Genomic DNA, 24,358 nt, shown 5'->3' with positions numbered 1-24,358 from the left:
CCGTGATGTATTGCGTTCCTGGGATAAGGGAGCTTCTTAACGAGAAGGCACGCAGTCAGCGAGAGCGGCGCCCAGCCTTCCCGCTCTGCCTGGGTAAAAGGATTCCCGTCGCTCTTGAATGTCAGTTGAAGATTTTTATTATTATTATTATTCTTTTAACACAGAAAGCCCTCAGGAAGATCACTTATAGGAGCAATCACCACTCATCAATACAGAAGGAAAAAAACTCGGCCCCTTTAAGCAAAAATAGCTCGGAAATGTCAGGAAAGCGTCGAAGGACGTCCCTTTTCTCTGTCCTGGAGTGGCCGTTCGGACGCGGCTCTGTCTGTGGGGGACACGGGTGGTTGTGATAGAATAACCGTGACCGTGGGGAAGCCTTAACTGTGGGTAACAGCCCTGTGAGTGCGTGCGGATTTTCCACAACTGCTTTCTGCCTTGTGAGGCCCTGTGGCCGGGCCCGTTAGAGAATCCCATGTTTTGCCCTGGCCGGTGTGGCTCAGTTGGTTGAGCCCATGCCCAGGCCGTGGGCTCCATCCCCGGCAGGGCCCGGTCGGCGTTTCCCTCTCATCATCGATGTTTCTCTCTCTCCCTCTCCCTTCCTCTGTCTCTCTCTCGAGTCAATTTAAAAAACACCTATACAAGTATTTTAAGAATTCCATGTGTCTCCTGATTCCATTTACAGAACCTCTGTAGAGTGTTCAACCTGATCAGGAAACGTGCCGAGGGAAGGGTGTCCCTGGGGCTAAAAGGCAGTACAAGGAGGGAGGAGTAGATCTCGGGCCCCATACAAATATCGGTCTAGGAGGGAACGGAGGGGATATTGAGGAGCTAAGAAATTTTTTCATATATATATATATATATATATATATATATATATATATATATATTTTTTCATTTCAAATAAAACTGGGGTCTTAAATTCACTTCCAGTGACCTAAACTTTAAAAAGGAGGGACATGTTCAGGTCGACGTTCTACAAAGTATGTGACTACTCTCCGCAAATGTCACTCCTTCCTTCATTAATTTTCTGATATAATCCGATCAGCCTTGTATTTATTTAATTCTTTTTCTTCTTTTACCAACTAAGGCAGCAAAGGAATTTGAAGGGATGTTAGGTGGTCATCCGTTCTAGTGTCATCTTTTTTGGCCTCACGGAACAATTTAGACCAGTTTACGTTTTTCAGGATCGGTGACTGCTGATCGCTGGGATTTAAACAGGTGCATGAGGGACGGAAAGTCTTGGCGCGAATGAGGACGGGCTCTCTGTCCTTCGTGTGAGGAAACTGGGGTTTGACGAACAAAAACGACGGCGAAGGATTTTCTCGATGATGCGTCTTATTACCGCGGCCCCGTTACTTTCCCAGAAGGCCTCAGGGATTTTTTTTTAATTTTTATTTTTGGCATTCAGATTCATTTTTAAGAAGAAAAACAGCCTTTAAATATTTGGGTTTTTTTTCCCCCCGAAAGAATGCGTCTGTCTCATAAATTTTGTGCACACAGGAGTCTTCTGTCTTAAAAGCACTCACTTTAAAGAGACAAGCATCCTTTGGACATTTTTTTTTTTTTTTTAAATAGGAATCTACCTAAAACATACCACATGTCTCCCTGTCACCGTGAGCACTTTACTCGGGGGCTCCCCGTTTGCCTGGGCCGGGGACTCTGGGCTCTTACCGGCGCTTGTCCCTCCGCTGTTCCTTCCCCAGGTGTCCCCCCTGAGCAGCCCCATTTTCTCTCCTAATTGCTTCGCAGGGGTTCAGAGGGACTCTCTCAGTAACTCAAATTTCATCATCTTTTGTTCCGCAGTCTTCGGAGGGCGTGTTTCAGGGTGGAAGGACCAACGAGCCAAGAATTAAAATAATTAAAATCCCTAGATTTCTTGTCTCTGTGAACTTGGGCCAGTAAGGGACCCCCCCCCAGAACCCCCGTTTTCTCATTCACCAAGTTATTTATGATGATAACCACCACGTAGCGGCCGCCAGGTTAAGGACCTGTCCTCAGGGCCCCTGGTTCCCAAGGACAGACTGAGCCTGACCGCTCAGGCCCACTCACTCCAAAGCCGCCTCTGTCTCCTTGGACTACGCTGGCCCTGATTTTACCCATTTTAGAACCGAAAAGTACAACTCAGAAAATGTAATTTAGGTTAAAAAAAAAATTTTTTTTCTTGAGAACTGTGAGCCTCAAAGGAATCCTTTGTACTGGATGCTTCCTGCGTAGCCATTGGGACTTTGCTTTTTTAAGCATTTAAACAACCAAAGAAGGCAGGTGAAATCTACCCGGTTGCTGTAGACCTTCAGGTTAGCTGTGGGCTTCCGATGTCACCTTAGGGACTGATTTCTCAGGTTTGGAGCCGGATATGTGATCACTGGTTTCATGAGAACTGGACTTGCCGGCCTCCGAGCTTTTCTAGTAACCACGACGCCCAGGGGCCTGGAAGCAGCGTCGGCTCCACCTTCCCTCGGGTGGCATCTTCCACATCGGGGTCCCCAGCTAGAGGATATTTTCAAACTGTGACTGCCGTTGAGTTGCAGTGAAATCAAGTTAAGTGATGTGGATATCGGACAGCCACAGGGAACCCTTTTCGTCCTCAAGGTTCTTTGCGTTTCTAAATTTCCTTCTAGTTTTTCTTCCCCCTACTCGAAATGTTATCTTAAAATGAATCTAACTGCATAAAAGATGGCAAAAGAGGTGAGAGAGACGTAAAACGCCGAAAAATCCGTGTAAAAGACGCGGGAATTTTGGCTTTCCAAAGAGAGGTTGTGTTTTCCCCTCCGATGATAATATTAAAAATGAAAGACGAGAGAGTATTTTAACATATTAGCTTTAACATATTAGAGAAGGTGTCTGTGCTTAAAAACGGCAGTTACCGCGCGCCTAAGAATTCGAGCAACTCATTGGTTCTCACACCCAGTCCATTGGCTTCTCTTGCAACGTTGCAGAAAAATAAAATTGGCTTGTAAATTCCTGGAAATCCTAGCTCTTGATAAACTTTGGTTTACGGATTTATTTTTATGGCATCAGCTATTCCTGACATCTCCTTTTTACGTGTTGCAGGGAGCCCGAGGTCCTATCAGCAGTGGGTCCATACGGTCAAGGTAACAGCAACCTTTTAAAATATCTTCCCTCGCCCTTCGGCCTGCGGATTGTGTCCCGTGAAAGTACGCTGTTTACTGGCAGTATTTTAAGTGTTTGTCTGTTTCCTCGCTTTTAAAAATCTTCGTTCTATGCCTGCAATTTGCTGGTACTTATGAATGTGATTTTCAATGGAAAGCTTTTATCTGGAGATAAACGGTTTGTTTTGAAAAGTAAGATTTCACTGTCACCGTGAATTATATCCCCAGACGAGGAATTCGTTGGAATAGTAGGATTCTGCGGGAGGTTTATCATTTCTGGTACTGCTTTTGTTAATATGAGTGTTTAAAATACAAAACTTCTGTCCACAGATTGAGATTTTCTTGCCTAACGTTAAACACCGTTGATAAACAGCTGCATTTCTTTTTTTTAATGAAGCTTTAACTATATGCCTATTACTGGTCGTGTTGCCAGTAAAAGTGAAGTGATTTTGAAATGATGTATTATACCGACTAAAAAAACAGAGTAGAATGTTTACATTTTGTCTGAACTTGCCGTAGTGTATAAAAAGCTTGAACACACGACACGTGAAATAATTTCTGCAGGTCTTTGCTTCGCTGGGGGCTCAAGCTCTTTTTCTGCACTGTTAGTAATGCTTTGTTTTCGGGACAGTCTGGCCGGGAACTGTCGGAAATAAGCGCCTTGCTTCTCCTTTGCAGAAAGGGGGCGCCCTGTTCAACTCGGCGATGACCAAAGCCAGCCCCGCCGTGCGGACCGCGTATAAATTTGTAAGTTTTCTTCTGATGTTTAATTTTTGCCTGAAAAAACCCCTTAGGACAGAGGCTGATGAAAACCGCGCCTGTCTGTCCAAGCGCTTCGATGACGTTTGGTGACATTGCCGTGTTTCCCGAAATCCAGACACTTGCCCGGCCTCCCCGGGCTGTGACCCACTCGCCCGCTTTCTCCCGCATTTAGTCACAGTTTCACATGAAGACTTTGCGTTGATCTAGTTTAGGAGGCAGAACAGGCCCCAGGCTCGCCGGCGTGCGAGACGCGCCCACGGAGACTGTGCTCGCACCGACCGACTCGGGGAGCAGGGAGCCGTGGGGTGTCCCTGGAAATAGAGTTGATAGTCCAGGCCCTTCCTTTGCTAAATAATGTGAGGAGTCAGCGATTTTCATCCGACCAGATCGCATGGGCTCGCTCGCTTCCGTTTGTTAGTTCTGTTAACGGGCACCGAGGATGCTTTTTCCATTGACTTTTCGAGGGAGGGAGGTAGGGAGAGAGGGAGAGAGAGAGAAACATCGACGTGAGAGAGACACATGGACGGTCGCCTCCCAGGCCCAGGCCCTTGACCGGGAATCGAACCTTCGACCCTGCGGCCCGTGGGCGGAGGCTCTGAGCCCCGCCGCCAGGGGCCGGTGTCTCTGTTTTTCGAGGGTAACAGGAGCCCGACCCTTGTGCTGTCGTTTTCCAGGCGAAGAGCCACGCAAAGCAGGGGATAAAGGACGTGAAGAGCAAACTGAAACACAAGGTACGCCCGCCCCGCACTCTGCTTGCTTCTTGCCGAAGCCGGGCGCTTGCACCCCACCCCGCAGGTCACGCGATTCCGAAGCTGGCACGTCCCTGTGCCCGGGGTCGTCTTTCTCCTAACAAGCCCTCTGGCCCCTGCCCGCCACGCTCTGCGCGTCCACGCAGCGGTCTCTCTGCTGTTTGCGTTTTACCCCAGAACTACCCAGGTCTCCAAAGACGTTTCAGCAGGACCCGCGTCTCCAGAGAGTCCATCGTTTGATGCCACCCTCGAAATTATTCTTGCCTCAGGCTGATAATTTTTTATTTTTTTAAAGATGATTTTGGGTGCAGAATTAAGCCACGAACGCCATCGTTTGGTTTTACAGGACCTTTCCAACAGCAGCCCCTTTAAACCAAGCGTGTTCTTCGTTGACAAAAGCTTGCGTTGGAGGGTGTGTGTTGGGGTCTGTGAACGCCGCGTGCGTAGGCGTGTGGGCGCGTGTTTGATTTGGTCACATGTTACATCTCGGGGCAGGTTTTATCGGTCGTCACGTTTTGAAATCTTACCTTTGGAGGAAAAGTACTGGAAACTTCCATTATAGGATGGGGGGCGAATGAGCCTCCTGTACATTTTATTCAAATTATTCGAAATAGAGGTTATTTCGGAAATCATTAATTCCTAATACAGAAAAATGCTGGGAAACCGGTTTTTCCGAGTAGGTTCTTTACGCTTACACCTGAAGCGTTATTTTATTATTTACGTCTGTATCAGACACTCTGCTGGTTAACCGAAGAACTTGAGTAACCAAAGGAGCATTTTGAGATAATTCCCTGTGCGTCTGTCTCCTCACGGGCAGGAAAACGAGGAAGACTGTGGGACCTGCTCGGGTTTTGTGCAATACGCCCCGGTTTACACGCTGCACAACCACCAGGGAGGAAGCCTGGAGAAGCGCAAGCTCACCCGGGTAAGGCTGCCCACCCCCCGTCTCCAAATTCATCCAATCCCAGTCCTCCAGGAGCAATTTCGGTCCCGTTCATGTTTGTTTCTTTGTTTGTCAAATACGTTTTTATTGATTTTTAAAGAGAGGGAGGGAGAGAGAGAAACGCCGCCCGGCTGCCTCCTGCACGGCCCCTGCCGACGACGACTGTTGACTGGAAAACGTCCGTCCACTTGCCAGCTCCCGATGGCTCTGAGCTCTCAGTGCTTCTTCCATCACCAGCATGTTCAGTTCCTACCCGTCTCAAGCTTTAACGCCTTAAAAGCTTTTGCAGAAGGTTTGCTGCCCTAACGGGGCGAGCGTTCAGGTTACAGTTACCGTGGGGCAGAGATTTTTAGGCGAAGAAACTGCTCTCTTACCCGTAATGATACCAGGGTCTGAGCACATTGAGGTTTCCAATGAAACGTGTATTTCCAGGAGGATTAGACCTCTAAAGGCCGAATCTGGATATCAGTAAGTGGGTCTGTTTACGCAGGGGAGCAGAGGGAGTCTGAAATGGGCCCACGTTTCTGCAGGTGACAAACAGAGCAGCAGGGAGGGGACACAGGACAGACTGACTCTGGAACCAGGTGCCCAGGCCGCTGGGCGGAGTCAGGAGGGGCAGCTGGAGACCAGGGTGTGGGGCTCGGAGCCAGGCGCACTGGGCTTTGAGAAGGTCCCAGCCGTCGGCGCCGAGCGAAACCCGGCATCCCTGGGCCTTGCGTCCCGCGTCTGTGGGACGTGACGACGGCTCCCGTCGGCTCCTAGACCGCTGCAGGCGTCAGAGGCGACACATGGGAGGGGGCGGCCACACAGTAGGCACGCGTGATCGGCGGCTGCCTCTTCGCACACAGACACGCGTGTCTAGCTTCCGGCCTTACACGGATCCCCCCCCCCCCATGCCCTCTCTCTGGTATCGCTTCCCAGTCGTTACAGTCACACGGACCCTAAAATTGCCTGTTTCCGTTTAAGTCGGAATGACTTCAAGATCCCAGTTTATGATTTGAAAAGAAACACACAGCTCTCGTACCAAGAAAGGTCTGGGCGTGTAAGGCCTCGAGCATGTCGTTTTATGGCCGATGAAATGACCCACGTAAAGAACCCGGGCTCGCCCGTCCGCCTCTCCTCGTGAGAACGCGATCTCGGCTCCGCAGAGAGCTTTTCCTGTTCGGCCTCCGGCTAGACTGGGGCAAAGGAAACGCTTTATTTTCATACGTTTTCCAAAAGAGATAATAAACGAGAGGATGGCCGTGGACAGTCCCAGGATGCGTTTGAAAGTGAAAAAAGCCAAGCGCGGCCGCCTGAGGACTGTGCACGAGAGCGGACGCCTGGGTTGTGGGTGGCTCGCGGCCCGTGTCCCCCGACAGCGTGGGGCTCCCCTGTGCGTGTCCTGCCGCTGGCCAGCAAACAGGACTCGTGCGGGGGGCTGCTAATTAGGATGGTTACTCCCCGTTTCGTTGATGAGCTTAAATGAATGTCGAGGGGACGGCCGAGAAGAACCCCCAATTAGGCCTCCCGTTCGTAAGGCCCGGCCCTTGTCCCTCGGGGGCGGAGATGAGAGCAGCCCCAGCCTAACGGGGCTCTGGGGAGCGGGGCCTCCGGTTTCTCCTGAAAACACGGCCAGTTGGGTCCAGCGAGGTTCCTGCCGCAGAGCAGTTTTCATCCCGACGACACACACACCTCCCCTCATCGATTTTTATTTCAGAACAAGATGCATAGACCCAGCGAGCGATGCATAGACTAAGTCTCCCGTCTGCGGTGACGCCTTAAAATATTTACCTGGAGAGACTGAGCGGCCTTTCCTAAGGATGAGAAATTCCTTTAAATAATGCGTTGAATCGATACGAACCCAAGAGGCCGCCCCATTTTTAATCACATCAGCCATTCTTAGTCTGATAATAGTGTGTGTCTGTGTGTCTGCATCGCTCTCGCTCACATCAGCCGGAGGACGGGTGAGCCGTAGGCAGGAGCTTAGCTGTTTCCACGTCAACATTAACAGATGGATGGCCCTAAGCAAGCAAAACACGCATCCCGATCTGGTGCGAGCGAGTGAGGGGATCCGCTCTTTGTTGTTAAGCCCGAGCCAAACCCTGGCAGGCTTCGCCCTTAACTATTTCACGCCTGGGCCAAAAGCAATCCGCTCGGATTCCCTTTCAACCTACCCGGTTAATTATGTCAGCGCCGCGCAGAAAATATGAATGAAAAGCTTATTTTTCCATTTGTAATGTGACAGAAAGCGGCGTGTCCCTGTTGGGAAATTTTACTCACACTTGGAATGCAGTCAGGACTTTCACCCAGACACAGTGTTTACAAATAGAAGTGTGTTTAATAGTCGTATTTTCTGCTAATAGCACCAAATGCTATTACACACGTGGCCATTTATTCCATTTTTTAAGTGTGTTTGTGTAGAGACGTGTGGACTGAGATGTGACGAAGGACAATGTGTCCCTATAAAATATCACCTGCGTGGCGCTCACCTCAAAGGAGACTTGGCCACCTTTTTGAGTCCTTACGTATTTGTTGGTTTATCAACCATCCTAATGGGTGGAACGTAGCACAACAAGCTCATTTGATCATCTCATCTTTAAGGAACGTACTTAGACGTCGTATGTGCCTTTTGGGCATGTAAACAGTGGCAAGCCAGGCATTTCAAAGCCACCTCTTGGTCGAATGGGGACCTGGAAGAAAGCCCAGGATCTCAGCACGTTTTTAAAAATAGAAGCAATCAGCTGGCTTCTATTTTACAGATAGTGAATCTCGTATTTGAAAATGCTACAGATGAAATCAACTTTCTGTGAAATGTCTAAGAAAAGACAAGCACTTGCATTGTCTGAGTTACCTGGCTCCCAAGCGCCGCAAAAGGCGGCCTGTTTATAAACCCCGCGGGGCTGTGGGTTACAGTGTCGCACACGTGGCTTCCTCGCAATCCCGCGGACGCTGGGAGTAAAGCGAATGCAGTTAGAGAGCGTTTCCTGCTCGGGCGACGGGATGGGTTTCAGAAAATGGCCCACAGTCCACTGAAGAGCTTTGCTTTACAGGCCAGGAAAGAAATGGCTTGGTCATCGGTTTGCAGAGGACCCAGCCAGTCGCTCTTCTGACCCAGGGAAAGGGACCGTCAGTGACCTTGAGAAAGAGCATCGTGACCCGAGGGGAGGGGTGGTGTGTGTGTGAAGGAGGCGCCCCAGATAATTGGAAAGAGTACTTAACATGCATGTTTGCAAAATAGTAAAAATAAGTTTAAATCACGAGAAGCAATAAAACCCATTCCTTCGAGTGTTTAGCGCTTTGTTTCATTTGGGCTCAGTACTGAGAGTACTATTGTTACGATCAAGCTGAAATGTTGAATTAAAGTGATAGGGAAATCTATCAGAAAGTTTTAAGTGATAAAAAATTTTTAAAAATGTTTTAAGGGAGTATGTTCCCACTTTTAAAAGCCCATGAAAAATATTGTCTAAGTGAAAACCCATTTTAGCATCGCTCTTTCCCATAACATATATTTTGTCTAATTTATACGAATGTCACTGATTTTTAAAATTCATCGCTTAAGCCCAGTTTGAAAAGTATAGGTACCATATTGTTAATTTTAAAAGAGGTTATTTCCCCCCCCCTTTTTTTTTTGTTGTTGTTAAAATACTATTAATTTCCACCATGTCAAATACGATTATAGTTCAATTTGTGCCCCTCCTCCCCCCTCCCCCTGAATTCGGTTGTGGATTACAAGGCTGCCCCCTGGTGGCATTCTATAATACTTTCTTTCCTTGAAAGAAGACAAAAATCGTAATGATAAAATTTACCCTTCGGAGCAGCCGTTTTTAGAAACAATAGAGCACACGTTCAGGCATTTGCATTGTCACAAAATTGTCTGCGGACATTATTCTTTCAAAGAAAGAGTCAGAACCAACTCTTTTCGGTGACCGGCTGGGACTCGGATTTTACAACGTTGAGCGCAGCTGAATGCCATCCAGTATGTTAAAAAGACGTCATGGAAGGTAGTCCCCCTTATGTGGACATGTTCTGTATATAAAATGGGATATTTTTAGGTTGAAATGTGCCCTTTTAATGTTATAATTTTACTCTTCAAATTTATTGCCACGAACGGCCATGCCATTTATTACAAAGTCTTGCAACAAAAACAAAGGTGTTTCAGTTTTTCCATTTGGTAAATATAATGGATATCGCCCTTCTAGACTTTACATCAGCGCCCACGTCACCAGGGTTTTCCCTCGCCGTGTTCCGTCCCGTTTAACCTTGGGAGACTTTCCCCCGTTACCTCTTTAATTATCTTAGGGGCTTTGGGTGAAATTAAAAACAGGCGTCTCTTCCAAAAGTACCCAGTTTTTAGAGACAACTTCTTGTTTTCTCCCGGGCATCTCAGGATACAGAAACGAAGCTTTTCCCGTCAGGTTTTGTGTATGGAGCTGCTCTGAAGTTGGCTAGAGAGCAGTGTTAGTGTTGACGGAAGGAGAAGCCAGTCTTCTCTCCGCTGTGGTCGCCGCTGTGGCCGCCTGGGGGCCCTCAGGAGAGGGACGTGGCCGGGGGCGTCGGGAGACACAGCCCCTCCGAGTGTAACAGGATCTAACTATACTCCGAACACACGCCGTGGCCCCCACCCGCAAACATGACGACACGCTTGCTGTCCCGGCTCTTCTCCTGTTGTGAGCTGCGGGCGTTTTGAAGCATCGCCGTTGTAATTCTGTATCGTAGGCTTTTTTTTTTTTTTTTAAATATATCTTTATTGATTTCAGAGAGAGGAAAGGAGAGGGGGGAGAGAGAGAGATAGAAACATCAATGATGAGAGAGTCATTGATCGAGCCCGCAACCAGGCATGTGCCCTGACTGGGAATCGAACCCCGATTGCCTGGATCCTAGGTTGACGCTCAACCGCTGAGCCACGCCCGGCTGGGCTGTATCGTAGGCTTTTAACATTTATTCTCATGTTATTTCGTGCGAGCACCCTGCTGCTGGCCCTAGCCTGCAAAACGCGTACGCCCGGAGGTAGGCCGCAGGCTTCGGGTAAGCCAGGCAAGAGCGCTGGGCCTCAGTTACTCCAGCTCGAAAATGGGGACAGTCGCAGAGAGTACCTGCTTTCAGAAACTGCCTATATGACGGGCATCTTAAATTTATGAAGTTTAAAAAATGATATTTCCCCATTCCTCGGTCTAAATCCCTTGCCCCCCCCTTATGAATTTAAATTTACCCAGCACTTTGCCTTACTAGGGTCTGTCTGCCATCTAGTGACAAACATGGTAACTGCAGGATCGTGCCCTGGAGGGGGCTGGGGGGGGTGGGGGGTGGGGCTGGGGGTGGGGGGTGGGGGGCATCCTGACACTGAGTTGGTGGCTTTTACCAGCTCTTCTTCTTGATTCCATTCGATGCCCGGCTGTAGGTTACGCTTCTCTCCTGCATTTCATTCCACGCCGACAACCTTTTCTTTCCCGTCCGTTTGCTGTTTTTCACGTGTTTTGTAAGCACCTCCTGCCTTCCAGCGGCTCGCTTCCAAAACTAAGGGAATTCGCTCGCCAGCGAGCGTTGCGTTTTGTGTGTCCCCGTGAGCTGCGTTTTAGTTTCCAAATCTCTGGGCTCCGGGCCTCGGAGGGCCCGCCCGCGGTGAACTCCGACGGGAACGAACGCGTCCTTTTCTGGGGCTAATGTCGTGAGCGGCGGCCACTGGACGTCAGAGGGACAGGAGATCGAAGCGGAAAGGTGGCTCCTGACCACGGCTGGGTGGGAGTGTCCTGGACGCCGAGCACGTTGACCTTTATCTTGAAGGAAAGTAATGCTTTTAATCAACCGAGGGAGTAAAATTACCAAAGGGACAGAAGGAGGCATGTTCTGACCCGTGTGCATTTAGGTAAAATCGCAAGGCAGTGGTCGGAAGGATGGAGAGACGTCCCCTCGGTTAATTTTAGTTGGCTCTCTTATTTCATGTGTGTTGTGAGATATTTTGATGGTCGAGATGGTGGTGTTTCGTTGTGAGTATTATTGATCTGGATAAGATGTTACTTAAATGCATTACTAGTCTCCAAGTTGCCCTTGACTACTTGTCGGTGTCCATCCAACAGACCAAAGGATTCTGCCTGAGATCATGAAAATCACGGTGACACCAGGGACCAAAATATGTAACTTTTTCCCCCCTGTGACTTCATTCCTAACTGTATGACCTCCTTTCCTAAAATGTTCATCGTGTGTTACGATATCAGACCTTGACAGGCTTGCGTTTTATTATTAAAAGAGGCTGTCGGCTAACTTTATGGACACCCAGGAGTGTCCTTCACGGCCTGTCAGCGCTTCCCAGACGTGGGAGGTAGCAAAGGACAGTGTTACCGCCTTGCGTCCGGTGGCCATACGGTAAAGAAAGCCGGCTGCTGTTAGTTCCTGATCGGGAAGAAAAGAAAAAGTCCCCCCCGCCCCCCGCCTTTTCGTAAAAATTTATGGGAAAAGCTGCATACATTTCAAAATACAGAAAAAAGCTATGTCAGCAGCGAAAGGCAAATGAACACACAGGCAGTGGGAGGCGGGCTTACCCGGGACGTCCACTCATTTCCCAGGTGTGGGGACTCTGTCGCGTCATTTAACAGAACTTCGAAAAAATATTTATAGCCCGGCCGGCATGGCCCAGGGGTCGAGCGCCCCACGAACCGGGGGCCACTGTTTAGATTCCCGGTCGGGGCCCAAGCGGCGCCTCGATCCCCCGTCGGGGGATGTTTCTCTCTCTCCCCCCCCTTCCTGTCGCTGAAATCAATAAAGACATATTTAAAATATATACTTATAGGCTTTATTTTTCTGGAAACCAACTTATTTTTTTCTGTCTCAATTTCTTCATCACATTGTCTGCCTGTAGCTGTGTCTCTTCATCTGTTTCATAATCACTCTTTACAAAAAGGGCCTCGGTTCCCAAATACAGGCCGCGTGACGGTCCTCTGGGTGCTCGTTTCAGGGAGTCGTGGCTCATAATCCCCTTTGAAGGTGTTTAGGGACGCTCGGAAGCGTTCCCATTGTGTGCTTATTGCCGCGGGTTTCTATCCGGACCTGAAATGGAATAATACCTTCCTCTGAACGCTTACAACCCGCCCCGTCCATTCCCCCAGCGCCTGCTCCGTTTATCATCTTTGCCGTTACGGAGATAAAACGATCGGCGCCCCTTCCCAAAAGCTACAGTCAGTTGCGTTAAAAGATGTGTCTGTTTTTCGTTTCTATTGGACGTATCGAGATTGCTCTTCTCCTTCGCAGTCCTTGGTAGTTCGGTTCCTGCCTCGTTGCGTGTGCAGGTTTCCGATAACTGCGCGTCTGTGATTTATGGAGCCAGGTGGAGAGGGGCTCGGCTGGCCGCGTGTCACCACCAAGGAGCACACGCTGTATTTCCTGCAGTCTAAGCGTATTTGGGTACAGAACTGGGACCAGGCCTTTTGCCCTGTGTTGTATGTTCCGGGCGTGGTGGGAGCAATTCCTTTATTCCCCCCAAAAGCATTGCCCCCCAGTCCCGGTCCATCGGAAACAGCAACGTGGACAAGATCTGGGCTCCTTGGAGCTCGGAGGCCTGTGGTGCTTCCGTTAAACAAGCTGCCGTTTGTCCCGAGTGTCGATCGAACCCGTTGTAAGTCAAGTGTTCCCAAAACAGAGGCTGACCTGGGTACGTCCACGGTCGGTCCTCCGACTTGTCTTTTAAATTTACCTTTATTGTTGAAAATATTACAGAGGGTCCCCTTTTTTCCCCCTCCGTTGACTGATTTGTTTGGGGTTTATTAGTGTGCGGTGGAGGGAGTGTTGAGAAGAATCGCCCCTGGTTGCCCCGCGCCTTCCCGCCCGGCTGGTCAGGCGCCAACAGCCCCGAGTGCGCGTCGCTTTTAAAAGAGCCCCTGTCGGGCCTAACGTGACGAAGGAGACTCGCTCGCCTGCTGACGCCACCTGTCGTCTGTCCCTCTCCCCAGGCACGACAGAACAGGCCTCTTAAGAGCCTCGATGGCGCCCTGGACGATGGCAATGACGATGACGTGGACCGAGCCAGCAAGTCAGTCCTGGATTTTCATGTCCTCCTGGGCCGCGTGGCTTAACGCAGAGGTCGTAGGTCGCGAGAGACGCTGCAGAGCGAGCGCACTCCCGGGGGTCAGGTTTTACCCCCGGGTCATGTTCTGCGCCCAGAGGAACCCGGGCCGGTCGGAGGCTCGTGGGGGACAGACCTTGAGATGGGAGCGCAAAGGGGACGTGAGCCGTCTGGTTCTTGGGGCGCAGTAATGCCCGTGGAGGCCTCTGCGGCCCGGAGACAGGGGAGCCGGGAAGCCACCCACGTTAGGCCCCTGCCCTGCCTGGAGGAGGGCGGATGCAGGGTCGGGGGCAGTGATAACCGTCCATGGAGACAGACGAGCTGGGGATTGGAGAGACTCACGTCCATGATGCAGAAGGGGGACGTTTAGTGGAAAGTGTTAAAAACGAATCGTGTTATCAAATAAGGGAACTGACAATAGTGTATGTCTAACTTCTTAACTACTTTAAGACACAAGGGGATGACACATAGACATCCTTTATTCACTATATGCCTTCTCTGAGGCAGGCAAAGAAATACAGGGAAAACCACATAAAAATACCGAAAGTGAGCTCGACCCTAGCCCATGCTCTAGGTGTTCGGTCCACTATTTCCAAGGCGAATGTCCCGAGTCCCACAGAATTAGGCTGTGTGACGCCCCGGCTCGTGCTTCCTCACTCAGGTGCCGTAGACTTTTTTGTTTTTTGTTTTTATTGATTTTGGAGGGATTGAGAGAGAGAGAAACATCAATGATGAGAGTCATGGATCGGCCGCCTCCTGCGAACCCCCGACTGGGGATTGAGCCACAACCCGGGCCTGTGCCCCGGCCGGGAATCGAACCCCGACCTCCTGGTTGATGGGTCGATGCTCAGCGGCCAGGCCCCGGGGACTTTCCTTCCGCTTGTTCCTCCTGCACGTGTCAGAACCTCCGCTATCAGCTGGTCTAGACGCCCCTGGGAAGAACTTGGCCACGAACCCATCCTCTGTTTTATTCCCTCACTTCCCTGAACCGGCTCCCTAACAGGCGTGGGGGGGTCGGGTGCACACGGCCTGCTGGTCGCAGGACCCCCAGAGCATGTCTGGCTTTCCGTCAGGTTGTCGTCTGAAGACGGCGAAGAGGCCGCCGCTTATTTTTACGAGAGCGATGACTCGGCGGAGACGACGGGGAAGGCCCCGTGCTCCGGCGAAATGGACCTGCTGGGGGAGATCCTGGACACGCTGAGCACCCACAGCTCCGACCAGGGCAAGCTGGCGGCGGCCAGGAGCTTGGACTTCTTCCGATCCATGGACAACATTGATTACAAGCCCGCGGTGAGTGACTCACGTTCTTACCGTGGCCGCGACGCCCGGTGTTAGTGTCACCTGTGTGTAGAGTGTTTGACTCGGTTGTCTCTCCTTCCAGAATAAATCCAGCGCCCCGAGCGAGGACAACCTTGCCGTCCTCGGCAGTGGGTCTGGGGACCACGCCGACTGGCACTGCGGCCAGGACGACAGCGCCCTGCATGGCAAACACCTCCCTCCGTCCCCCAGGAAGCGGGCCTGCTCCAGCGGCGTGGCCGACTCCCTGTTTATCCTGAGGGAGGAAAACAGCGAGAGGCCCCTCGGCGCCGCCCCCTCGGGCCTGGACGTCCCGCCCGCTCCTCCCGAAGTTGCCCAGACCCGAGAAGGCGAAACAGAAACGGAGGAAACACTAAGCCAGGCTTCAGACGACCTGCCCATACCCGGCCTCGAGCGACGTCCGTCCAGTTCGGTCCCTTGGGAGAAAGGAGGGAAAGACGCCAAAGAGACTGCGGGAGACGCCGGACTGCTCCGCGAGGTGGCGTCCTTAGGTCCCGCGACGCCCGCCTCCCAGCGAGACGCCAGCATGTCAGCAGGAAGCCCAGCTCCCCTCAGCGATTAAGAGCCTGCCTCTGGCCCCCGAGCTGCTCTGGAGACACTTGAGGATCCCCCGGGACCCACCCAGTAAACGGTTACTCGGAGGAGTCACAGCTCTCGCTACTGTCTAGAAATTACTTTGCATTCGGAGCATCCCTCGTTGATCGCGGGGGAATAGGTTCCCCGTTGATTTTTTTTTTTTTTTTTTAGGCGTAAAGCCGATGAGTCCTTCTGCTGTGCTCTTAAATCAGGTTCTAGTTCGTACATCCGTTGAGAGTATTTACCGGACCTCGGGCCTCCGGTCCTGGTGCTTAACGCTGTTCATCTTAGTAAGCTGAGGGCGCGTGTGGAACCCCGCTCAGCACCAGTGGCTACTCCTCGAGTCCGGCTGAGCGCGAACCGACCAGGGTATCGAGGGGAACCCAGCCGCCCGTGAGCTGCGGGGACCGCGGGCCCGAGCGTCGCCTTAACTGTCCGCCTGCCTGCGACGCGAACGTAGCTAATTGCTGGAATGGCCTGTAGCGTCCCCAGGATCAGCTGTGAGTGTTCTGCAGAGCAATACGCCTCTTCTCGTCACCGACGCGAGGACAGGATTGTTTTTCTCTTTTTCAGTTAAAAAGCTCTGGCGGACCCCGCAGTGTTTTCCATAAAAAGTAGGCCGGTCGGTCCGCTCCTTCCCCTCCGTGAGACCCGCGAGCGACAGTGGGAAGGTAACGGCCCCGGTTGACGCCCGAGACGCTCTCGCCGGGTCCCCGGCCCTCCGTGTGCCTCTGCTTCCTGGGAGCCACCCGCCTGTGCCCCAAATGCCACGTCGCCCGTCCTGATGTAAAAAAAAAAAGTTCTAACCTTTTTCTTTTTCCCCCCCTTAACTAATCCTTATCTAAACTGTTTATATCGCCTCAAATTTACTGTATAATTTGGACGTTTTGGACGTACGGGGAAATTCTAAGAATACCGAGTTCCCATACGTCCCTGCCCGCAATTTCCCTGCGCTCGTGTCTCGCGTCTGCACGGTCCCTCGTCGCCATCAGTGAATCAGGACTGACGGCCCATCGTTTTTAAAAAGCAGCCTTTTAGAGTGAGCATTGGGACGCGGTGTTTTTTCCCTTCAACACTCACAGTCTGAAGAAGATCCGCCCGTGAGGGCTGCGGAGGCAGATGTGGGTTCTAGTTCACTCGCTCAGTTAAACATCGTGGCCTCGGAAGTGTCGGCTCCTTTCTTGCCTCCGTCGCCTCACGGGCGTTTGACCGGAATCCTGTGTCGTTTTGGGGGCGCTCGGCCCCCCTCCGGTGACATTTCTGTCAAGGTCTTTTAAACTAGAACTGTGCCTTACTCGACAGACAGAGTCAGCGGCTGTGGTTCCACGTTACGAACAAAAGCCAGAGCCTCCGAAGGACTAAGCAGCAAGTAGGAGTATTTTAAACCCTTAAAATCTTGAGGGTTCAAAGTCTGCTCTTGGACGAGACTTCCCGGCGTTCTGGTGGATGGAGGGAGACTGAGGTGACGCTCAGGCGAGGTCCGCGGGAAACAGGAGTGTTATTTATTTTTTCCTAGGCCCCTATCCTCTAGTCCAGTGAAGCCAGATATTTGCAAGTTTCCCTGCCCTTTGAATTTTAGTGAGTGAGACGTTGGCTCTGGTACGTGGTCTTTCCGTGGCCTCCAAGCGGAGCTGGGGCCCTCCCTGAACCCCGCCCCCGTGCATCTCCCGTGCCCTGAGATGTGGCCCCCGTGGTGTTTCGGGGGATAGGAGAGCAGTGTGTGAACTTGGGAGCTGTTGTGCTGTTAGGTAGCATATTTGGATGGTTACCTACATTAGCATATTTTAGGGAGGCACCAAATGATAGCGTGATCATTTTTTTTCTGATTAAAAATGAATAACTCATTCATTTAGGAAAGAGTAATTGGCATATGCAAGGTATAGTGTAATGTAATTGACAGTCCCCACTGTGAAGGAGCCCGTTAAAAGGAAACAAAATTGCAAATCTCAATAATAATAATAATAATAATAACATTCATCTTAGACGTTATTAACCCAAGATTCTAACACCAAAAACGTCTTTCAAAGCTGCTTTATCTAAAACATGCTCTAAGTTTGGAGCCGCAGTGCCATTTCTAATTTCATTAACTTTCTGTGTAATTCTATGAAGAATCTATAATCATGCTGCTACCCAAGAAACCTACCTTTTAAAAAAAAAATATATATATATATATATATATATGTTTTTATTGATTTCAGAGAGAGGAAAGGAGAGGGAGAGAGAGAAACATCAATGATGAGAGTCATTGATCGGCTGCCTCCTGCCCGCCCCCTGCTGGGGATTGAGGAGCCTGCAACCCGGGCCTGGGCCCTGACCGGGAATCGAACCAGCAACCTCGTGGTTCGTGGGTTGACGCTCAACCACTGAGCAACACCAGCCAGGCAAGAAACCTCCTTTTAAAGGCCAGATTCAGAGACAGAAACGGAGTGTCCTGTTCAGGAGACTGTCCATCTCCCCTAAGGCCGTCTTCGCACCAGGCTGCACGGGCCCTGGAGCCGTAAGGGAACGATGCTCCCCTGTGACCCTTGGGGCCCCTTCCCTCCGTGTGGGGCTCACTGGGGGTGCGGAGGCATGTCGACCGGAGTCCAGGTTTACCGTCTTCGTCGTGATAACAGCCTTCTTTAGAATCAGCGCCCCCCCTTTTTAAGTGAAGTCTGTAGGTGACAGTCCCGTCGCCAGCATTTTGTGCTGACACCCTAATAAGCCTCCAGCTGTTTCCTAAACAAGGCGGAGATATCGGCCCCTGCTCCAGAGGAGAAAACGGAATATTCTCAATCTCGGTAGCTCTTCTTTCTCTTGTAGAAAATCCCCATTTTCAGGAAAAAAAAACCAATTATTTTCATGAATGAATTTTTCTGATGCGAATTCCATTTTGTTTGGCCTAAGAGACCTTGATTCTGGGCGGGTGTTTGTGAATCAGACCGTAAGTTTAAGGATGTGAGATGAACGCCCGAATCCGAGTCCTCCGAAGCGCCTCACGATACAGGAAGGAGCTCTTTCAAATGCTGTCAGTGCCCGTTTCTTTCTCTCGCCCGTCTTAGTGTCTGTGTCTTGACGCTTATTTAAGAGACAGAATGGTTTTTGATTAAACCATTTAGCATTTTGATTTGGTCAAGATAGAGAATCATGTGTGTTTAGAAAGAAGGATATTTTTATTTTGAAAATAATAGGATTTTGTGCAATATTGTTTCTCGCCTCACTTAGTTCAGATGAATATGCAACTCTGCTCTCGTAGCGGACGCCTTAAGGTCGTGTTTTTCAGTATTTGTGTAGAACTGTACGTAGCAATGCTCTCGCTGATTTTAGAAGGAAAAAAATAGTGTTTATATTGTTGGCAGGAGAGATGTTTTTGTTTATTTAAAATAATTATGGATAGTGCATTATATAACTAACTGCCTCAGCAACAATAAATATGCAAGAAGAAAATCCTGAACCTTAGATCAGTGTTGACACTGTTGTTGTTTCAAAAGAAATGTATATAGGGCAACGTGCTGATTCCACGCGTCCCTTTAACACATCCCCGGGCCCCACCACGTCGGTCGATCTGCGTGGCGCCCGCAGGGCGAGGCCCGCATCTGCGGATTGTAACGCCCTTCGGGGCGGCTCCTTGGTAGGACCGACACAGGGCGTTGCCGACGGCTTCGGACCGTCTGTAAATGAAGTTCATTTTTGTATAATGTACAGTTTGTTTGGCCTTACAGCTTCTCCAGGTTCCTACCTTTACGATACTTGAATCAGGCAGAAAAGCACTGTGACGTTCTGTAGCTCGAGACACAATACGCAAAACCCACCGGAACGCGGAACAAGGTGCTGAGCCGTGGCGCCCGCTGGATGCTCTCTGTGCAAAACGCTGCGTTTCCCCCAGCCCGCTCTCAGCTCCGTGGAGGAATTGTAAACGGTACAGCCGTTCGTCTTCAGAGGGATCCCGAGCGCTCACCTCTGTTCCGTGGGAAACCTCTCTGGCTCTGCCTCTGTGTGCTTTCAGTCCTCAGTGAGGACGTGGGCTAATGTCCCTCAACAAGGGACCCCGGGGGCCAGGGACGGATCGGCCTCCGGTTGGTCGCACGGTGTCGAGGACGGGACAGAACTAGGCTGGGTGCACGCTCAGGGCACCGCGGGCGCGGAGCCGGCATCCTCCCGGGAGCGTCGCTCCGCGTCGGGCACCAACCCCGGGCCTTCTTGAGCCTGCTGTGGCTCAGGCCTTAAACAGCGGACAGGCAAGAAGTGCCTGGAACCCGCAGCCTAAAATGCACCCAGCTTTTCCACATCAAGGGTTCAAAGCGGGACTTTCCCAAAGCGCGTTTCTGTTGCTTTAAAGGAATAGCTGTTTGAAAGGACTGAGCCCTTTGCTGGGCGTGGGGACAGATCTGTGAAAATCCAGCCGGCACCGAGACCTGGCCTCCTTCAGGCGACGGTGCAAGTCACCTCTTGACGCTGACGACTCCTGGGAGGTTCCGGAGAGGAGGGCTCGGGGAGTTGGTTGTTTTTTTTTAAATATGCAAAAATAAATATTGGATGAACCACACGTTACCATAAAGTGCCCACAATGCAGTTATGAAATAAAATTGATTGTCATGAAAACCTTGCACGGCCGTGGCTCTTCTTTTATAATTGGGCAGGTGTCCCCTTCGTTTTTCCAGGTGATCGGTGGGAGGGCCCTGCCCTCTCCACCTCCGCTTTTGCTTCATTGCAGACCCAGGCCGACGTCTTCCTGACAGGTACGGTCCCCTCATTTTATCAGGCTCTCCGGTCTTAGGACAGGTCCATAGAGTGTCACTCGGTGCATCAGAACAGGACAGTCCCAGGTAAACGACTGTAGTGATTGACCTCCCGTGAGTCGAGGGAGAGGAAGGGCAGGGAGGTGTGTGGACAGTGCTCCCTGACCACCCAGCTCTGGGTGGGGCTGAGCTCAGGGCCATCGCCCATCGGTCGGTGCAGCCCCGCTGGCCTCGGGGTGTCTAGAGGACCCGGGAGCGTCCCCTCCACCTCTGAAAGTCGGTCGTGGAGGAGACGGGGCTGATGGGAGCCCCCCCCCCGCCGCCCGGAGGAGCCGCTGGTGCCCCCCCAACGAGAGGCCCCTTGACGCCAGCGCGGCCCGGGGAACCGGCCCAGGAGACCGCGCGTTTCACCCCGCGCGCCGGGCACTGGGCTTAAAGGCCGACAGCTCTGATGGATTCTGGACGCCCGAAAAGCCACGCCCGGGGACCGCCGCCCCGAAGAACGGGGCGCGATTGGAAACAGGCCGTCTGTCGTCGCCGCTCAGCGCCGGGGAAGCCGCCCGGCCCGGCTGCGGCCTGCGTGTGGGAGGTCGTTTCACCGCGGACCGAGGAGGGCGTCCTGATGGAACGGCGCCCGGGCTGCGCAAAGCCAGCCAGCTGAGCCGGGCGGCCGGTCGTCGTCTGGCGGATTCAAACCCCGGCGTGCGGGCCGGCGCTTCCTGCTGGCGATGACCGCGGGCCGCGGTGAGTCCCGACAAGAGGAGAGAGTGCCCCCCAGGACCCCCAAACCGTTCCTGCCCAGGCAGTCTCTCCCAGGAGGTCCTGGGACCCCTCTACGTGCTCGGGTGGTCACGGCCCACATCACGTCTTAGTCTCCTCACATGTGTGGCCCTAACCCTGCGCGCTCGGCCCAGCCCGGTGCCAGGCACCCAGCGGGTGCTCGTGGACTTTCTCGTGACCTGTTGACATCACTGCTCTTGGCCTAAAATCCACGCCTTGGCCCTCCCTGCACCCAGGTCCCTTCCTTCCAAAGTCCTTCGTCGGCCAAACCGGCTCTTTATTTATTTTCACGTCACGCAGGGAAGAGAGCCCCGAATCCTGAGGTCCTCGTGGCTTATCACGTATCCCTCCGGCAAAGGGGGCCTAGTTGTATTTATCGCCCCCAAATCAAAACCAGTTGCCCAGGTAATGAAGGTCCGTCGGTCGGGGCGAGTTAAGCCGTGTCAGAGGAGCTCGAGGAGCCCGGAAGGATCATTTAACCAGCCAAAGGAAAGCCATAAAAACTATCAAAAAGCCGGCGGGCACGCCGGGAACACCACGTTCCCGTCGCCGAGGATTTACGGCCGACTTACCGGAAAACCATTTGGTCTAAGCCCACATTCAAACGAGCCCGTCCCTAAGTCAGCCGAGGGTCCAGCCCCCCAAGCAAACGGCCCCCTATAACGAGAACCCCCGTCACCCCTGACTTACAGCACATGCAGCTTAATTTTCACCAGTTGCGAGGCTGCCCCGGGTCCAGGTTTGAATATAACCTGTTCCACTTGTGCCTGCGTTAAATTACCCGAGCGGGGGGGGGGGTGTCATCCCTCCTGACGTTGGGGTGCATAAGTGTTTACCCCTCAAATAGAGCTTAAGTGTCCAGCGTCCCCCGATGGCAGCTGTGCCGGCCGAAGCCGAGGCCGGATCACCGGGCCCCGCCGTGTGTCATCAGTTGTGCCCCAGCCCCAACTCCAGGGGCCGGCCTCCCCTCCGTGCGGGCGATAAGGCTGGCGTCTGGCCCCCCACGTAAAGTCCGTTCCTGCAGCTCCGACGGCCCGTTGCTGCTTCCTTGCGTCTGCTGTGTCATTAACTCGATTCTCACTTTAAGGAGCAAACCCAGAAGTAAAACCCTTCCTCCCGCCTGCCCCGGCCCCTCCTCTTACCCGATCCCAGGAGGCGCTGGTCAGACCCCCAGGTTCAACGTCAGCCTGGGGAAGATGGAAGACTCGCCGGGAATATCTCCACAGCACAACCTCCTCTCTTCAAAATACAGGGCGTCCCCGAGAATGTGTGCTGTGCGCACTGTAACAACCGGTAGCTCGGTTTTGACACCGAAATGAATTTTCCTAAACGCTGCTCTTATTTAATCACGGGAAGCGTGTGTGTACATTTTGGGGGGGGGACGCCCCGGAGCTGGAGACTTGGTCCGAGAGAAGGGCCCGCAAAGCTGGGGCTGCTCAGATCCGCGCCGAACGCCGCGCGACATCTACGAGCGGGGCTTGGAGGCGCCCAGGACTCCGTTCCTTCCTCGCGAAAGGCGCCGGGGACACGTCGGGCGCGGGAAGAACCCCCTCCTGTTGCCACGATCGTAACACAAACGGAGCCTCTGTGTCCTGCTCCGCTGGGAGACTGTTTAAGGAGAAAGGGGATCATCAAGCTCCAGGGTAGGATTGTCCAGGTTAGTTCTGTCGTTTGCTATTAAGAGTCTCAAAATGTAAGGTTTTTTCCCTGGGTCGTCTTTGTGGATGACTATTTTCTCGTATTCGGCGTCATATGGACATTTCAATTACAGTCCACCCTTCGCCAGCGTGGGGTTCAGGGTGCCAAGGCCCACGCAGTTGGAAATGTGCCTGTAACTTTGGATTTGCCCCCAAATTTAACTGCTAATAACCTACTGTTGACGGGAAGCTTTACTGATAATCTAAACCGTTGATACACATATTTTTACGTTATATATATTATATAGTGTATTATTACAATAAAGGAAGCTAGAGAAAAGAGATGTTATTAAGAAAGTCATAAGGAACAGAAGACACATTTACAGTATTTATCGAAAAAAGCCCACGTGTAAGTGGACCATGCAGTTCAGACCCATGTTGTTCCGGGTCGACGACTTACACATTCTTCCCCCCCTGAATTTTGAGGTAATTGTTAAAAGAATATTCCCCTTACTAACTTAAATTATCTGAAACAGAGAAATGTTGTTTTCTAAATCCCCCAAGGGACTTAGAGCTGAGAATTCAAACTATAAACCAAGACTCGTCAGTACAACTCCTTTTTCCCACACCCCAAAACAACCCCCCCCACCCCCTTTTAAACACATTCCCCTCGGGCCTATAACTCTTCTCTCCCGTCGCCATTCAGGTTCCTTGTCCTCGGGGACAGGGCTGGGCTAAGAGCCTCGGGAAGAAAACCGCAATTAGTCTCCGGGCTTGAGGAACCCTCCCGGGTTCTGTCCGCGAGGACGAGTGCCAACCCCCCGGATGCCCTCGGCGCTCGTGGGCTCTCCCGGCCAGCCTGCCTGCGCGGCCCGGCTTAGACACACAGCCCTGCGTTTCCAGCGTGTGCGTTTACAGTCCACGGACCAGCTGGGTGCAAAGGAAGCCACCTGCGGGGGTGGAGCCACGAGGGGGGCCACCCGTCGCTCCCGGGTCCCCGCTCGCCTGTGTGTGCCGCACGCCCGGGGGAGGCCACCTCCCATGAAAAGGCGTTGTCACCCCCGAGTGGTCTGACAACGGGGTCCTCACTCAGCGGCTTCCTTGTGTTCTTTCATTAAAATGACTTTGCTACTTTTTTTTTTAAACCCTCACCTGAGGATATTTTTCCATTGAATTTTTTTAGAGCGGAAGGAAAGGGGGGAGAGAGAGAGGGTCACCTCCCCCGGCGCCCTGACCTAGGCCGAGCCTGCAGCACACAGGTGTGTGCCCTTGACCGGGAATTGACCCTTTGACCTTTTGGTGCTCGGGCCAACGCTCTAACCGCTGAGTCACAGCGGCCAGGGCTCTTCGGTACCATTTTTTAAGATTTCCCCATCATCTCAGGAACTTAGAGTAAATGTATTATCCGTGCTACAAAAATGACAACGAGGGCTTGGGTTATATGTGCGCGTTCGCGCTCCCGAGGCAATGAGTGGATCTCCGCCGCCTGGTTTGTTTTCTGCGAGGAAATCGCCTGCGAAACACTCTGGAACCAAGAGCTGGTGCAGACAGAGAGGGGCAGGGCGTTGACCCCCGGGGACCTGCGGCCGGCCTGGCGTGTTCTCTCCCGTCTCAGTGTAACCCTCCCAACAGCCGGGCGAGGTGGAGGTGTTGCCCTTACTCAAAAGACGATTTAAGCAATTTGTCCAAACACACACAGCCAGCCAGCGGCATAGGCCCGTCCAGTTCTGC

The 24,358-nt window shown here is 52.0% G+C and overlaps 1 protein-coding gene across 1 annotated transcript in view; it reads left to right on the top strand.

The window, feature by feature from the left end:
- Nucleotides 1–17,679, top strand: part of DENND1B (DENN domain containing 1B) — an 86,176-nt gene extending 68,497 nt beyond the window's left edge. Inside the window, exons 16-22 of the mRNA XM_087828964.1 lie at nt 3,052–3,092; nt 3,789–3,857; nt 4,547–4,603; nt 5,439–5,546; nt 13,487–13,566; nt 14,673–14,889; nt 14,981–17,679. Coding sequence (XP_087685090.1) covers nt 3,052–3,092; nt 3,789–3,857; nt 4,547–4,603; nt 5,439–5,546; nt 13,487–13,566; nt 14,673–14,889; nt 14,981–15,478 — 1,070 coding nt within the window. The 3' untranslated portion in view covers nt 15,479–17,679. The remainder of the gene's footprint in view (nt 1–3,051; nt 3,093–3,788; nt 3,858–4,546; nt 4,604–5,438; nt 5,547–13,486; nt 13,567–14,672; nt 14,890–14,980) is intronic.
- The last annotated feature ends 6,679 nt before the right edge of the window (nt 17,680–24,358 follow it).

Source organism: Miniopterus natalensis, chromosome 21, assembly GCF_054644295.1.
Source record: "Miniopterus natalensis isolate mMinNat1 chromosome 21, mMinNat1.hap1, whole genome shotgun sequence".
Classification (NCBI taxonomy): Eukaryota; Metazoa; Chordata; class Mammalia; order Chiroptera; family Miniopteridae; genus Miniopterus; species Miniopterus natalensis.
This window is presented reverse-complemented; position numbering and strand designations above follow the sequence as displayed.